Consider the following 18,010-nt stretch of genomic DNA (forward strand, 5'->3'; position numbering starts at 1 on the left):
GGAGTTAGTCACTGTTTAAAAACAGGGGGTTACTCATTTCAGATATCAGCAAAATAAAGCTTTTCTTCTCTCAGAAGTTCATCAGTCACCTGCCTCAAAAGATAGTGGAAGTAGAGTCTTTGCATACTTTTAAAGCCAGGGTAGATAGATGAGAAGGTGCAAGGTCATTAGGGATACGAACACATATTTGAGATTCAAATTGAAACAGTGAATGGTAGAGGAGGCTTGAAGGGCTTTCACTGCTCTGTTACACATGTATGATATCACTGCATGAGCCCAGTGATTTGGTTTTAGGATGGGGTATTGTTGACTCCGACATCATTAAGAATGAAGGCACATATGTAATAAGATTCTCTTTCAAGTGCCTTTCCTCACGTAGAGAAAATTTATTTTCAGATCATATCCCTGTAAAGTGGCCTTATACAAATGTGTTATATGCACCGACAAAATTTGCAAGTGTATTTTTTCCAAGCTACGTATCAACGTTCACTCAAATAGGTTTTTGAAAACAATGCATGCACTATGCAAAATAATTTATAGACCATTGTGTTACTAATAAATACAATATTCTATATTTCCGTACCTGTACAATTTCAGCTCCCGTAGCCAGATTTTCATGGAATCAATGACTGGTGGCACTTCATGGTTTTTTTGTTTAATCATTGAGAAATTATTCTGTATAATAATAACACCAAAATCTGCAACAACAACATTTTGAGAAATAGGAGACTGAGGAACTACAACTACAGGCGCCTTGATTTGAATATCCAGAGACATTCTAGTGCTCCGTTCTGCAAGATCCTTCACTCCAGAAGCTGCTTGGACAGTTGCCTCTGTGACAGCTTCTCTGGCAGTTTGGAAGGTATTTATGAAAGCCTTTTCAAAGAAAAATACAATGTCACCAACAGAAACAATGCTGAAGGTATGTAAAAATTATAAAGATTCAAATGATGCACACTTGCATTAAAAAAAGACTTGTTGTATGAATTAAATTCTATATAAACTTTTTAGTAAGCACAGAATTTCCTTACCAATAATGAAGATACAAATTTTTTCACAAAGATGATCTGAATACAGCCCACAGTCAATTTAATAGAACTATCAACAACATTCAGATTAGTGTAGGCAGCACCTTCTGTAGCATCCACATAGGAAGTCATTTTAAAACTGAAGACCTCTTTTCCAGTCAGGGATACAGCCTTAAAATAAAAATAATTTGCAGCATTAAGCAGAGAATGTACCAAAATAGCTCAAGTCAACAAGACTTCAAATATTGCACATCTTATTTAAAAAAAAACACATTGTTCCCAGATGTCCTAATAATGTACTTTAAATACAGAAGACTTAAAAATACCTTTCTGTACTCTGCATCTTCTTCAACATCCAAAACTACAATATTCTTCAGTTTTGCTGTTACTTCAGTAGATGACTTCCTCAAAACCACCACAGCATCAAGACCTACCCAAAAGTATTCAATATTTTGAGTACACAAAGTAAATGATTATTAGAACAGTAGCACTCACTCGTGCCTGCCAGGCACAATGCTCTCCACTTACATCATTGTCTTCTAATCTAGACCATAACTTTAACTCCAACAGAAATGGATTCAAATCTTTAACTATCAATTATACTCATTGCCAAATGGTGTTGTAGAAGAAAAATGATCTTACTTTATTGAAAGTGTTGCATGATCTTATATTAAAAGCGTTGCATGAACTTATTATATTAAAAGCGTTGCATGAACTTATTATATTAAAAGCGTTGCATGAACTTATTATATTAAAAGCGTTGCATGAACTTATTATATTAAAAGCGTTGCATGTCTGTTTCCTTTGTAAAATGAAAGCCCTTTTCTTTATCTTTTATAAGTTAAGAAACCAGCCAGTTTCAACTGGTCTGCAAAAGCAGGGCCCCTGAAATGGGATACTTTGGAATATGCTTTGTTTGAAGAGAGAGATAAGAGTTGTTTGCTTGCTTGCTCATCTGTATAAAAATGTGCTGTTTGTCTTCTGTAGTCAAAAGTCCATGCCTGACATCAGTTAGGACGGTCTTTCCGTGATATCATTTAGTAAAGCTCTCGAAGCGAACTCTGAAGTCTCCGCCTGAATTATTCTGTCAAGAAATTTCCCTGACAGGTGTAAATGCATTTTTCTATTGTTTTACATCAATATTCTTTTAAAGCTGCCACATTCCAATTTCTATTTGCTAATCAAATTAAAATTGACAAATTCATCTAGCACAAGCAAGTTATGCATTTTGCATTCTTATGGTTAACTTGCCAAGAACACCGTCTGCTACCACTATTCTCAGACTGATCTCGAGAACTAAAAAAAGTTCTTTCTCTCAACATCTGACATCACAGGAAGTGGGAAAATATGCTAAAAGGAACTTAATTATGTTACGAGAATATTTATTATTCACCATAATTTATTCTGAGATTTGTGTCAGTGAGAAATCTTGACACACTGCAGTAATCATTCAAAACATACTCTCAAAGTTCTATTGGACAGAGACTTCCTTCAATGAATACTGACCTTTCATCATTGTTGAGATTTAGTTCCAATCAGGATAATAAACAGCTTGGAAAAGAATTTGGTGTTGCCATGTGAGGACTGCCCTCATCCTTACAAGAAGTGGTCACAGGCATGACAAGCCTTTTTCAAAATCTTGCACAGTAAGTGATGTGCACTTTGTAAATGATTCACATGACAGCCACACTGTGATAAAGGTAGAGATGAATGCTGAGGGTGGTGGATTGGGTGTCAAATCAAATGAGCTGTTTTGCCCTGAATTACATGTAGCTTCTTAAAAGCTGTTAGAGCTGCAGTCAATTATACTCCAGAATTGGAACTTTTTGATTGGAAATTCAAATTATGGATAAGAAGCTTGTAGCCACAGAATTGGTTGGTCTAATTAAATTTCTGGATATTGATGACCAACAACTAAGATCATGGAGGGGTTGTGTGCAGTCAAGCAAGTGAATGAAAAGTGAGATGGTGACGCCAGTATTGGCATGAAAGTAATTTCTCATTTATTAGCCAATATCTGAACACTGTCTCAGGCTAGCTACACATAGACATCATTTATTCCACTGATTAATTGAACAGAATGAATGAACATATCACTTCTGACCTAACACCAGAATAAAAACCATTGATACTTCCTTTGTGTAAGGAGCAATTCTAACAAAGGTTTAATTTTAATTGGACTTTATGAGGCTCTCTGAAGCCACACTCAAGGAAATCATTGTCAACTTCTCTTGGGGAAAATTGATGGGAATGTGGGAAGAATGTGGATTATTCTGAAAATGAGCTCGATGGTCAGTGGTGACCTGCTTCCTCGCTGACCCTTCCTATTGCTCCATGCAAAATAGGCTGATTAAAAATACCTCAATAAGAGTTAAAAAGGAAATGAAGGCGAACATAAAAATAAAACTGGCAACATACACAAAAGGGAATCCAAAGATATTCTACAGTCCCACGAAAGGTAATTTATTCATGGAGGACAACAATATGGCAGAGGTACAAACTGAGTATTTAACATCAGATTTCACCAAAAATATGATGCTATTGAAGCCTCAAAGATAAATGAAACTAAGAAATAGAGAAAATAGGTGGCAGAGGGCATTCAACAGCTTTCCATTATGATAAATTTCCATAAGTTCACCACCTCTCATCTCATTCCTAAATCAGGACTGTGTCTCCCTATTCTGCACACCCTTCTCTCTCCCTATTCAGATGTTTCAATTAGAGTTTCTCACATTCTTCTAAATTCTAGTAATCAAATCTAATAAACCTTCCCCCCCTCCCCCCACTCCCTTTCCCTTCATATGCATGATTCCCGTACAAGCAAGTTTGGGAATACTTAGTTGAATCCACAAATAAATTGACCTTAAACTTAAGAGGATAGGGAATCATTATATTTGGAATCTTATTCAATAAAATAGCCTAAAGTTTCCTTTGTAGCAGGAAGCAGGAGTAAAAATTAGCCCATTCTTCCAATGTCAAGTTTCAGAAATGTCACCATAAAGATTATTGACCTGAAACATTAATTGTCCTTCTGTCTCCACAGATCAGAGCTAATTCTGTCTTTTCAGCATTTTCTGTTTTAATATTGTTAAGCATAACATGGATGAAAATTAGTCAAAATAACTAAGAACCGAAAAATGAACCAAACTTATTAAAATTAATTTCAGCTCATAAAACTACTTTTCATGAATGATCCAAGAATCTGTAATTAGATAAAATTTGCTTCTTAATGTGAAATTCAGGAAATTCCAAAGGAAATTAAAGGTTTATTGGTGGCAAGTTTAACAATTACAATAAACTACTAAAAACTAAGTGTTTCTGAAAATCTAGTCATAGTTCCAAAAGCAAGCAAAAAGGTCTATGAACACCTGGAACTTGGAGCTGAAACTACACAAACAGACCTATTTGGGTAAATACCTTGGGTTCAGAGTTCATTGTATTTGGATATATAATCCAGACAAATTCCTATCATGTTTCTCAGGACAAATAACAATTTCTGTGGACTCAATTAATTTCCACCACATCCAAGGAAAAAGGGGAGAATTTCCATCACTGGACACAGAATAATTTAAAAAAATTTAAATACATGGAATCTACACTTTAAAAGTAGAAAGCAAACTAAAAGAACATTGAGAAACATAAGAACTGCATTTGCAGGGATCTGGAGTGAACCAAGGGAAGCTGAAGGGACAGCAGATCAGACAGAGAAATGGTCAGTCAACATTTCAGATTGGAACCTTTGGTTGACATTGAAGTGGGAAGGAGAGAGGATGCTTGGGGGAGGGGGAGAAAGAGAGAGGGAAGAAGGAAAGTTTGGAGAGAAAATTGACAGGAACAGGTAAAGGAGAGAATGGAAACAATAAAACTGGCTAAGCGTGGGTATTACTTAAAATGGAAAAAAAATCATTCATGCCATTAGTTTTAAAGCTACCCAGGAAGAACATGAAATCTTATTCCTCAAGTTTATGTTGAGCCTCACCCAAACAATGCATGAGGCAGAAGACCGGCATGTCTGTGTGGGAATGGTGAGGAGCATTAAAATAGCTTGCAACCAGGAGTTCTCATTTGAACCTAGAGACAGTTCAGAGGTTTCCAGCTTTGTTTACAAAATGAACAATGTCATTTGTCAGAGAAGACTGGGGTAAAAGGATATTTTTGAAGCAGTTTACAGATATGTTTTTAAGCCCTTAAAACATATTTCATGTGGAAATCTCAGCATGAGATGATGAATGAAAGCAGCAGAAAAAAATAATTTCCCTCTACAGTCTTCTTTGTTCTTGCATTTTCATTCACCCATTAAAGTCACTTAAAAAACTCCGATTTTAATTTTTCTGCTAGATATCAATATTTAAACCCTGCAATTAAGTCTTAAAATTAGATTTTTATACCAGTAAATTTGGCATTGCACTGGAGAAAATCTAATTTAAATCACGCAATTAAAAAAGTAGCCTGGTTACTTGGTTACATACCTTCAATGCTTATTTCTGCAATTCTTTTCCTTTGATCACTGATGAAAATTTTAAGACGTGCCAATTCTGCATAACTATGAATGTTGATTAGATCATCATACTTTGATTTTTTAGAAGCTAAAAGGAAGCAGAAGAACATGATCAGGTGAAGAACAAGTATAAACTAATAATAAAAAATAGGTATAACCTAGATACAACTTGCCAAGATGCAGAGGATGTGATTAATAAATTAATATACTGCTTAAAAGTTAACTTCTGTGATCTGAAATCTCACATGGGATGAAGTGAGAATGACTTTGTGAATTTTGAAATTTGTGAAACGTGTACTTATGTGAAATACAAGCTAATTTTTACATACAAATGTGGATGTGGTTCTCAGAACATGTTAGGAAAGATGAACAAAGTATAGAGGAAAGGAATAATTCTTTTGAGATGGTTTCTGCAAATAGAAAAGGTAGCTAGTGGGAACATACAACAGAATGATTCAAAATGTGCCAAACAATAATGAAATTACAAGTAAATTCCAGCTGATCTGATTTTCTTTGATCAAGTTACAGGAAGGAATATTTTTAGCTGACAGCTCATTTATGACTGTTAATTGGTCAACAGAAGTTTATAATTGTCTATACTTCAGCATTTTAACTGTGAATTCTCTTGTTGTCTACTCACCTCATGGTCTCATACTAACTGTGAATAATCACTTCTCCAACCTTTCCACTGTCTCCATAGCAATGAACCACAAATTCACTAGAAAGATGAACTCAAGCTTACTGTTTTAATCTAATTTACACATCAGTGACAAATGCAAAATATGGTACAACAATGCCCCCTTCACATGGTTAACTATCGTATCTTCCACCAACAGTAGGGTACTGTTTGCATCCATGAGAGACCACCAATGTTGAGTGTGATTATGGAGATGTTGATATCCATCTTCACTAATTCTGGTCTGTTACACAGGAAGTCAAGGATTAAATTGAAGCGGGGGGACGTGGAGGCCAAGACCCTGAAATTTATGTATGTTTGTGAGGAATTGTGGTATTGAAAGCAGAGCTGTACTTTATAAATAGTACTACTCTGGTACAGGTATCCTTGATGTCGAGATGTTCCGGGGATGAGTAGAGGATCAGGGAGATGGCATCTGCCATAGATCTGCAAAACCATAGGCAAATTGACTGGGCCAAGGCAGGCTGACAGGAAACAGATGATGTAAGCCATGACCAGCCTCTCAAAGCACTTCATGACAGTGGATGTCACAGCCACCAGTCAATAATCATTTAGATCCATTCGTATGCTTTTCTTTGCTACTGGTTTCATGGTGGCCTTCTTGAAGCAAGTGGGAACTAAGGCCTGATGTAAGGAGAGATTAAAGATATTTGTGAAACCCACTAATTGATCTGTGCAGGCTCTTGAGATACGTTTGAGCCAGTCAATTTCCATGAGTTCACCTGTTGGAAGGTCAACCTGACTTCAACAGCAGTGAATACAGATTCACAAGCACATGTGGTGGCTGAAGCAAGCACAGAAAACACATTTAGCTCATCAAAGGGTTAATACTGTTGCATGTTATCTGCCTGGCTTTGCTCTGTACTCTGTGATGTTCTGCTATAGATACTGGGTCTCCATGATTTTCTCATGGGATTCGTCAGTGAAGAACTGCCTTTTGGCTTCCTTGATTTACTTGTAGAGATTATACTTGGATTTCTTGTAAAAGGCGGTGTCTCCTGAGCTCTTGAAAGTTTTCGCAAAGATTTAATGCATTTTGGTGCATCCATTGTAATTTAGAAAGAGACTACTTATTTGGAATTCAGAAGTGAGATGAACCAGGAAAAATCTGATTATAACAATCTTCTGTTTACATGGTTAGCTGCAAGGTAGAGTTGGTATAGTGAAGTGAAGCAATCCTTCCACAACACTACAGTAAAAGTGTACCCAGAAACCAAGATAACCCTGCCAAACTACATGATGCTGCATGGTTATAAATAGAAAAAATTTCTGTGTGCCAAAATAATTAGGGGTACTGAGCCAGGTGTAAGGAATGAATAATCAATTGAGACAAATTGTTGCAAATCTAATATATTATTCAACAAAAAAATTCTAATGTTTAACCATTTCATATCCCAAACTGTAAACACAGATATGCACAATAAGGAGAGCATCACTTACTGGTTACTTGAAGCAAATAATTTGAAATTAAAGAATAATTTTGAATTATTAGCATCTTTGATAATCCAGTCCAAATGAAAACAGTTTAAAAAAAATATTAAAAAAAGCAGGAACTTTCTATATCAATTACTCCAAAGAAGTTACCTGACTAATAGGCTTTTATTACCGTAAACAGAAGGCACAGCTCACATTGCTGACCCAAGACGCGAGCTTGTTCTGGGGAGGGATTATGGCATTACTATCTTTATTAAGGGAATCAAGGGGGAGGAGCCACAAGTACAATCAACAAGGGGAAGGCCAGCCATACACATACATACAGTATTAACAGTGGATCCACCACATTCACCCCCTCTTAAAAGAAGTCCGGCAGGATGAAGTGGGTTCCATATTCATCACAAATTCAGTCTTTCCAGTGATCTTGTCCGCCGTTGTGACCGTCGTACTGGATGTGGATTAGCCGTTGTCTCCTGGACGGTCTGGTCATTGTCGGTGGATGGGGTGTCTGGCAACTGAACTGAGACAGTTGGGGCGGGGGCTGGGCTAGGGCAACATGATAATGTGGTGGACGATTGTGGGGGGTGGTTGGTTGGCCAGAGTCCCAGTGTCTCCAACATACACCAGGTCCTGGATGGACACAGTATCCTTGCCTCCATTGGACACTGTGGAGGAGGTGGACCCTCTCAATCAGTGGGTTGGATTTATGGCTTCTCACATGCTTCTGGAGCAGGACTGAACCTGGGGACGACAACCAGGATGGCAGTGTGGTCCCCAACGCGGACTTCCTGGGGAAGGGAAACAACCTTTTGGGTGGGTGGAATTGGTGGCAGAGCACAGGAGGGATCTGATTGCATAGAGCACTTCGGGGAGGACCTCTTGACAATGGGAGACAGGCAGGCCTTTTGACCTCAGGGTTAGGAGGACGACCTTCCAGATGGTGGTGTTCTCCCTTTCCACCTGACTGTTCCCTCAAGGGTTGTAGCTGGTGTTCCTGCTTGTGGCAATACCTCTGGCCAGCAGATATTGGCGCAGCTCATCACTCATGAAGGAGGACCCCCAATGACTATGAATATATCAGGGGTATCCAAACGTGGTGAAGAAGTTGCATGTAGCCTTAATGACAGTGGCAGCAGTCATGTCCAGACAGAAAATGGCAAATGGGAAACATGAGTACTCATCAGTGATGTTGAGGAACCATATTGGGGTCGGTTCGAAGAGAGAAGGGCCCCTTGAAATCCATGTTCAGGCTCTCAAAGGCGCAGGTAACCTTAATCAGATGCAACCTGTCCACTGGTAGAAGTATAGTTTGCACTCTGCACAGAGCTGGCAGTTTCTGGTCATCGTCCTGATGTCCTAAACCAATTAAGGGAGATTGTTGGCTTTGACGAAATGGAAGAACCAGGTGACCCCAGGGTGGAGGAGGTCAGTGTGGAGGGCTTATAAACAGTCTATCTGTACACTGGCGCAAGCCCCTCGGGATGGCATCTGAAGGCTTGTTGAGCTTTCCAGACCAGTACAAGATATCATAGTTGGAGGTGGAGATTTTGATTCTCCACCACAGAATCTTCTTGTTCTTGATTTTACCCTACTGCTTACTATTAACCATGAAAGCGACTGGTCAGTCAGCATGGTAAATCATTTGCCAGCAAGATAGTGCTTCCAGTGCTGTACTGCCTCAGTGATGCCCTAGGCCTCTTTCTCCATTTAGGAGTGTCAGATCTTGGGGACTTGGAGGGTGGGGGAGAAAAATGCCACAGGACTGCCTGCCTGGTTAAGTGTGACGGCAAAGGCAAAGTCAGATGCATCACATTCCATCTGGAATGAGCTGGATTATCCACAGCGTACATTGTGACCTTGGGCAATGACACCTTTGATGTGGCTGAAGGCCTCAAGGGCCTCTGCCAACAGGGAAAGGAGGTGTCTTTTACGAGGAAGCGGGCTTATCCAGAGTTGGGGACCCACTGGGCATAAGGTCCTTTTCAGGGCCTTGAGACTGTGGGGAAGTGGGATCTCCAAAAGCATGCGGTCGGGATCAGAGCCAATAACTCCATTCTCCACGATGCAGCAGAGTATAGCCAGGTGTGAAGTGCGAAATACACTTTTATCTTTGTTTTATGTGAGGTTAATGCTTTTGTCTGCCTGGGGGAATTTCTGGAGGGAGTCGTTATGGTCCTGCAGATCGTGGTCACAGATAGTGACATTGTTGAGGTAGGGAATCTGGTCAGCAGCCTGTGCTTGTCCACCATTCTGTCTATCTCCCTCTGGAAGACAGAGACTCCATTGGTGACCCTGAAGGAGTCCCTCAGAAAGTTGTAGAGGGAGCCATCCACCTTGAACACGTTGTACTGACAGTCCTCCGGGCAGATAGGGAGCTGGTGGTAAGCTAATTTTCAGTCAATGGTGGAAAATACCCAATACTGGGCGATTTGGTTTACCATGTCGGCTATATGGGGGAGGGAGTACGCATCCAGTCACGTAAACCTGTTAATGGTCTGACTATAGCCGATAACTATTCGGTGTTTCTTACCCTCACTCTTAACCACCACTACCTGAGCACTTCAGGGGCTGGTACTAGGCTTGATGAACCCTTTGGTCAGGAGCTGTCTTCTGATTTGATTAAGGATCTGTCCCCAGTAATGTATCACCTGCTGTTGATGGTGACAGGCTGAGAATCAGGGATGAAATTGGTTAACAGAAGTTGGGGGGGGGGGGGGGGGGTGGAGAATCCAGAGGGTGGAGAGCCTGCAAGTCACATGCAGTGGGTGGATCATGGTGAAGTGCCAGTTGATGAAGTAGACAAAGATGTGGTCAAACAATAATCATGGCTTTTATTAGCAGAAACTCATGGTACAATAATGAAAGACAATAGGTGCATACACAGTTATATCCAAGGGGAGGGTCCTTAACAGTAGAGATAATGCATAGCCAATGTTAGTATAGCAAGGCTTGCCAGAGGGGAGACAGGCAGCTTGGCAGAAATTCACCACAGTCTTCCCCCGGCAGAAGAAGGGTTAAAATCAAAAGGACAGCTGCTAGGAATGACTGAAGCAAGCGGTACATGGATACCATGTTTGGCTTTGAGAATACTCTAACAGCCAAAATACGCCAGTAATTAGCAATCAATTGAAATATAATGTTTTATAAATATGTTAGCCTATCAAGTTGTTTAAGAATTCTGGTGTTTCTTCTCAAAACAGGTGGCTTCTTTGCAACCTTGGGAACTGGTACAGTTCCTGGGTCTGTAATGTGGGAAGGAATGACTTCTGGACCTGCTCCAGAATCGCCAGCGTGAGGCAGTGGAGCCTCAGCATGGTCATCTGAAAGCTTACTAGGGGTCACAGGCTGGGGGGGCATGAGCCTAATCTCTCAGGCTCACTCTGAGTAGGGGTGTGAGGAAGGGGTGAACCAGGCGAGGCCAGATCTCTTAGGGGTACAGTGTGAGTACTCCCGTCTGGGAATTTAACATGAGCGTAGTTGGGGTTGGTATGCAGTAGCTGAACTGGTTGGACTTGGGGGTCTGTTTTACGCGACCGAACGTGGCTCTTCAGCAGCACGGTTCGAGGCTCAGATAAACAGGCTGGCCAGTCCATCACAGTTCCTGATATCCTAGGAAAGGCTAACATACGTTCATGAGGTGCTTGATTTGCTGTAGTACACAATAAAGACCTAATACAATGTAGTGCCTCAGGCAGCACCTCCTGGCACTGGGTAACCATGTGTTTTTAAAGCAAGATTAATAGTCTTCCAGACTGTAGCATTAGCCCTTTCGACCTGAACATTGCCCTGCGGGTTGTAGCTCGTGGTACGGCTGGTGGAAATCCCCTTCTGTAGCAGGGCTTGCTGCAGTTCAGCGCTCATGAATGCTGAGTCCCTATCGGTTTGAATATAATTGGGAAAACCAAAAATGCTGAAAATTCTGTCAAGTGACTTAATGACAGACACTGACGAGATGTCAGGGCATCGCAAAGGGAAACCTGGAATATTCGTCAGTTACAGTAAGGAAATATACATTTTTGTTGATGGAAGGAAACGGCCTTTTAAAATCTAATCTAATCCTCTCAAAAGGTCGGGTTGCCTTGATGAGAGTGGCCTCCGGAGCTTTGAAGTATTGCGGTTTGCATTCTGCGCAACCAGGACAGCTTTTAGTCAGTTTCCTGACTTCTTTCAGAGAGTAAGGAAGGCTGTAAGCCCTTAAGTACTGAAAGAACCTCGTATCTCCTGGTGGCACAGTCTGCTATGGATCTCTTTTAGCCCCTCCAGCTGAGAACTAGCAGCAGATCGTGTCAATGCGTTAGAGGGATCATTTAACCTGCCCGGTCTGTACTGGATCTGATAATTATGAGTTGAGAGTTCTATTCATCAGCGTGCCATCTTATCGTTCTTGATTTTACTTTTCTGTTTAGTACTGAACATGTAGGCTACAGATTTCTGATCAGTGACAAAAGTAAATTTTCTGCTGGCTAGAAAGGGTCTCCAGTAGTGAACAGCTTCAATAATAGCCTGGGCTTCTTTTTCAATGGCAGGATGTTTAAGTTCAGGACCGCGTAACGTGTGGGAGAAGAATGCCACAGGTCTGCCCTTTTGATTAAGGATTCTTGCCAAGGCACAATCTGAGGCATCAGTTTCCATTCAGAATGGGACATCCTCGTCAATGGATGAGAGTGCAGCTTTGGCAATATCAGCTTTAATTCTCTCGAAAGCCTTCAAGGCCATTGGAGAGAGAGGAAAAGATTTAGTGTCAAACAGAGGGCGTGCCTTCATGGCGTAGTCCCGAACCCATTTGCAGTAGTAGGAAAAGAATCCCATGCACCTTTTTAGGGCTTTTGCTGAGTCTGGGTGCTGGGGGCCATTCTTTCCGGGTCGGGGCGAATTTCGCCCTTGTGGACAACATAGCCCAGAATGGTTAGCTCTGTCGCGTTGAACACACGTTTGCCCTCGTTAAATGTAAGGTTGAGTTCTTTAGCTGTTGCTAAAAATTTCTTTAAGTTGTTGTCATGCTCAGCCTATGTTTTCCCACAGATAGTGACATTATCCAGATAGGGAAACGTACCCTGTAACTCATACGTCGTAACAATCTTATCCATTTCCCTCTGAAACACGGACACACCATTAGTGACCCCAAAAGGTACCCTTTTAAACTGGTATAACCCCCATCAGCCTGAAAAGCCGTATAGGGCCATTCCCTTTTCTTAATGGAGATTTGGTGATAAGCTGCTTTAAGGTCGATAGTGGAGTACACTTTGTATTGCGCTATCTGATTAATCATTTCATTGATGCGTGGCAGGGGTAGGCATCCAGGTTAGTGTAACGGTTGACTGTCTGGCTGTAGTCAATAGCCAGTCATCTCTTAGTGTGATTTTTCACAACTACCATTTGGGCCCGCCACGAACTCTTACTAGGTTCAATTACTCCCTCTTTAAGCAGTCTCTGGGTCTCTGCTTTGATAAACTCACGATCCTCTTTGTTGTAAGAACGGCTTTTAGTGGCAATCGGCCGACACTCAGGGGATAAACCACTGAAAAGGGAAGGAGCTTTGATCTTTAATGTGGACAGACCACAGTAACTAGCGTGGGGGATGGTAAGTGTGGAGAGTGGCCCACTGAAATTTAACACTACACTGTTCGTATGAGATTGAATATCTAACCACAGTAACATAGGGGCGCAGAGCTCCGGCATAATAATGAGCCACACATCAGCAAGGCAATGTACCTGCAAATTTAAAGTAACTTTACACTTGTCCCATACAGTTTTTGTAAGTTCACTACAAGCCATCGATATCTTTCGGTTCGCTGGATATCTCTGCAAATTTAAGGCTCTGGGAACTCTCTCGTGGATGTAGCTCCCTGAGTCTATTAGACAATCAAGTATCTCACCATTCACCTCCCCCTTCATAGTCGACCATTCCAGTCCATAACATCCCCCAAGCTTTACAATCAATTGAGCTATCACAGGGGATCTCACCTCGCCGTCACTTGAAGTTGATTTAGCCTGCTCATCCGAAAATCTCCCCTTTCCACAGTTGTCTTCCATTCCTGCAGCTCCAGGACACATTTTCTTGGTGCTTTTCTTCTTCTTATTAGTGGGAATATTTTTCGCCTTACACGCTTTAGCAAAGTGGTCGAGTTTCCCACAATAGCTGCAGGTAGTAAATCGAGCTGGGCACTTCTGTCTGGGGTGCCAGCTCTCATCACAGAAGTAGCATTTTTCAGGAGTTTGCCCTTTTCTTTCCTTCGGGGTTCTAGCACTCCTGGATGTTTCCTTTTCGGTTTCTAGCATTTCACTGCCTGGCCGTAGGTTAAGGGGTCCGTCTCCAGCAGCCTCTATCGGATGTAACTGGAGTCAATCCCATTGACAAAAGCATCCAGCTTCAAGGCATTGTGGTGTTGTTGCACATTGACTGCCCTGACATCACATTAGTTTGCCAGCGAGTCGAGGGCCAGTGCATAGGCAGCATCACTTTCCCCCGGTTTCTGGTGTCTAGTCAGCAACTGGTGTCGATCAAGCACCAGGCTCCGTGGCCCTGCATAGTAAGCAGTCAGAGTGGTAGCTCCCAGCGTTACGGTGAAAAGGACCTCACCCGGCAGAGAGTTCAGGTGGCCCCACTGTATCGCCTCATCGACCACGTTGTTTCGAACCATGTAGTAATTGAAACAAGCAATCCAGTGGTTGAAAATTTCTCTGGCCCTCGGGGCAGACTGGTCGATTGTCAGCCACTCGGGCTTGAGTGCTGCATCCATTTCTGCTAATAAAATTGAAGTGCCAGTTGATGAAGTAGACAAAGACGATGTGGTCAAACAATAATCATGGCTTTTATTAGCAGAAACTCATGGTACAATAATGAAAGACAATAGGTGCATACACAGTTATATCCAAGGGGGGGTGTCCTTAACAGTAGAGATAATGCACAGCCAATGTTAGTACAGCAAGGCTTGCCAGAGGGGAGACAGGCAGCTTGGCAGACATTCACCACACACAGGTTGCTGGTTTGACAAGTTCAGAGGGGAGGGTGGGCGGTTTAAAAACTGTTCATTGCAGACTGCAAGGGAGAGATGGGGCCATCATACTCCATGATGATGCTCTTAAGGTGGCACTGAAAGTTCAACCCCAGTAGTACAGGCACACAAAGAGTTTAAAATTTTTGTACTCTGTGCCAAGTATGGTTAGCATCACTACACAGCTGCTGTGGATCTCTGCTGAGCAGGTCTTAGAGGCCATCGAGACTGTAACTCATTGGTCTCACCGCAAGGGAAAAATGCTGCAGCGTGTCAGGATGGATCAAGCTCTCTGTGCTCCTGCTGTCAAAAGCAGCTCATCGCGCTCATTTACCTCTATGACCATTAATTACCTGGCGCGCTAATGAGGACTGTTTTGGGTGACCATGACTGAAGCCAGAGTAGTGTCGCTATCTGATCCGTTATACTGCTCATGGACTGGTAAGATGGTGGCATCCAAGATGGCAGCCCCCATTGCGCGCATGCAGTGCTGATGTTGTTTGTTGGAAGTGATGTAGTTTAAGATGGTGGCCCACACGTGGCACTGCTTGGGTTAGAGGTTGCTTGGATTTGCATATCTTCATGTAGTGTCCCTTCTTCCTACAGCCGGAACAGACCACGTCCTTCGCCAGGCAGCACTTCCTGGGGTGCTTCAGCTGGCCACAGAAGTAGCACTTCAGGTGCTTGCCGGTGGCTGCAGCTGTAGTCAAGTGGGCGTGGGACGGCCTGCGATCCCACGTCTAAAGATGGCAGCACCTGCGTTCCCCACGCAGTGCTATCAGTCAAGAAAAAGTCCACATTGCAGAGGGCTGCTTCCAGAGTTTTAGCTAGTTTGTTGGCTTTCTGCAGCTTCAGCTCACCTTGTTCCAGCAGCCATTGATGAATGTAATCTGATCTGATGCCTGCTACACGGGCATCTCGGATCAGCTCCTCTGTGTACTCTTCTGCTGATACAGCCTTGAGCCGCAGACCCATCCAAGGTCTTGCAGGACCCGAAGGTAATCACTTATGGATTCCCTGGGTTGCTGCTTATGGATGGCTAGGACATTCCTGGCGTCAACTTCATTCACCTGGGCCAGGTAGTGGCCTTTCAGAATGTCATTGCTTTGGTGAATGTCTTGCACTCTCTGACCATAGGATAAATGCAGTGCCTGATCCATGAGAACAGTAAGTACAGCTTGTCTGCGTCGAATTGGACGATTGCGATGGAGGCCTGCAGAAACACATTGAAGCAGCGAAGCCAGAGTTCAAACTTGTCAGATGCTTCTGGTGATCGCTCTGGTCTCAGCAACTTGTCCATTCCAAAAAAATTATGATAATAAAATAGAGGTGCTATCAATAACTCCAAAGACTAGAAGTTATCTGACTGATCAGCTTTTATTACCATAAACAGAAGGAACGTCTCATGTTGCTGACCTGAGGTCTGAGCTTGTTCTGGGGAGGAGTTCTGGCATTGCCGCCTTTATTAGGGGAATCAAGGGGAGGAGCCACAGGTACTATCAAGGGGCGGGCCAGCCATACACAACAAACAGAATTAACAGTGCTTCCACCGCAAAAACAAAACACAAATTGTTGTTCTTACATGCTTTTTGCTTTGTCAGGACTTCTTTCTTCGCCTCAATAGTAGGTACTAGTTCACCTGAACTGTCCTTGACATCCGATAGTGGGATAAGGCTCTTCAGGAAATTAATGGAATTCAGCAAAGTTTCAGTATGCAAATGGGCATCCAGAGAAGAAATGTTTACCTAAAATAAAACATAACCACCACCAAGTGGACAATTCTAAGATTTAATTCTCAATGTCCAAACCACTGTATACACAGAAAAAAAATGATAACTTTAAAATATCCAGCCTCAAATAATATTCATTAAAATAAATTCTATCATAAATTTACAGAGATTTCTTGTTCATTTGCAGGTACAACAAAGCTTGTTGGACTGCATTTCACTAATTCTTGGAAACAGAAATTAAGTACATATTATAAACTCTGTCTATTAATAATGCACCATTAAAATAAGATAGAGAAAAGTTAATCCAAGTAGACTGGTTTTATTTTAAAACAGGAGCCAAGGTCAAATCCAGGCTTTTGGTGAGCTCTTCAAATAACTAATTTTGCCAACACATTGAACTCCTGCAGGGACATTTATGTTCAGAGGAAAATAGCTGCAAGAACTTCACATTGGATTCAATAGAAAAAATTATGTGGAGGCACACTGTAGTGGCTTCCCAAAGGGAAGAGTTTTTCTTCTGCCGTTCAACATTTATTATGCCATACAACATTTATTCTGCCATTTTTGCATTTCATACAAATGATTAATTTATGCATCCACATCTAATGGAAACCATTTACATTTTGGTGCAACTTACAAAAGGAACTTCTGCAAATGGTCAAATGTTTAGAATTCAGAAGTGAGATAAACCAGGAAAAATCCAATTATAATTTTTTTCTGTTTAAACTGATTAATTGCAAGACAGAGTTACTAAAAGGAAGAAAAGTAATCCTGCCTCCATCACCTTACAGTAAAAGTGAACCCAGAAATAAGGATATCCTGCATTGCCAAACATGTAGAAAGGACAACATTTACTTTCAGATAAGAAGGCATTATTCTTGATCTGGGTCGACTCCATTAAATATAATCATTTTGTCCTCATTCACAAGGCATGCAAATTAAATTTCATATTTATTCAATAGAATTGACATTTTCCTAATTGAGATCAAATCTCGCATGACTTGCTCATTATTCTGAAGAAATGCTTTTTGAAATACGTAATTTACTCACATCAAGTGTTTTGTCCTGACAAGTTCAAAGAGTAATGGCAGATATTAAAAATTTAAAGAGACAGTCTTTTTTCAAGAGAAGCATATAAAAGATTCTAATAAAGATAAATTAATGTTTAGATGGAAAGGACAAGTTTTTCGTTCCTGTTTGGAAGACAAGATCAGAAGAGTTTCAATTCTAATTAATCAGAATATTCCTTTTGAACTCCACCTTAGATAAACAGGGGCGTCTAAACTGAACTGCAGGCAGCTTGGAACAATGGTCTAATGAATACAACGCAATGATGATAAACATTGAAGTGTTCAGCTCATGACACAGGAGATTTAAATGTAAAGCAAGGTGACATTTACTTACCAGTAGCAGTCAACCACTATGTTGAATTATTGGAATGATGCTGACATTAACAGGATCTGTGGAACTAGAGCCATTTTGCTCATCTTGGGGCTTTATCGGATGCAGGTGAATGACATCACTGATGACACTGTGTGTCGCACGTACATCATACATCATAGGTGACATCGACTTATGTTTAGCCTACATAAGTAACACACCTACAGTACTTTATCTAAACACGCAGT

At 41.4% G+C, this 18,010-nt stretch overlaps 1 protein-coding gene across 5 annotated transcripts in view; it reads right to left on the reverse strand.

Moving 5' to 3' along the window:
* Window positions 1-18,010, reverse strand: part of vps13a (vacuolar protein sorting 13 homolog A) — a 397,184-nt gene that overhangs the window by 201,203 nt on the left and 177,971 nt on the right. For all 5 annotated transcript variants that reach the window (XM_069930496.1, XM_069930495.1, XM_069930501.1 and 2 more), the window contains 5 exons: window positions 16,235-16,397; window positions 5,498-5,614; window positions 1,355-1,458; window positions 1,032-1,199; window positions 584-876 (listed from right to left, as the gene is read on the reverse strand). In XM_069930496.1, coding sequence (XP_069786597.1) covers window positions 584-876; window positions 1,032-1,199; window positions 1,355-1,458; window positions 5,498-5,614; window positions 16,235-16,397 — 845 coding nt within the window. The remainder of the gene's footprint in view (window positions 1-583; window positions 877-1,031; window positions 1,200-1,354; window positions 1,459-5,497; window positions 5,615-16,234; window positions 16,398-18,010) is intronic.

Source organism: Narcine bancroftii, chromosome 1, assembly GCF_036971445.1.
Source record: "Narcine bancroftii isolate sNarBan1 chromosome 1, sNarBan1.hap1, whole genome shotgun sequence".
NCBI classification, from domain to species: Eukaryota; Metazoa; Chordata; class Chondrichthyes; order Torpediniformes; family Narcinidae; genus Narcine; species Narcine bancroftii.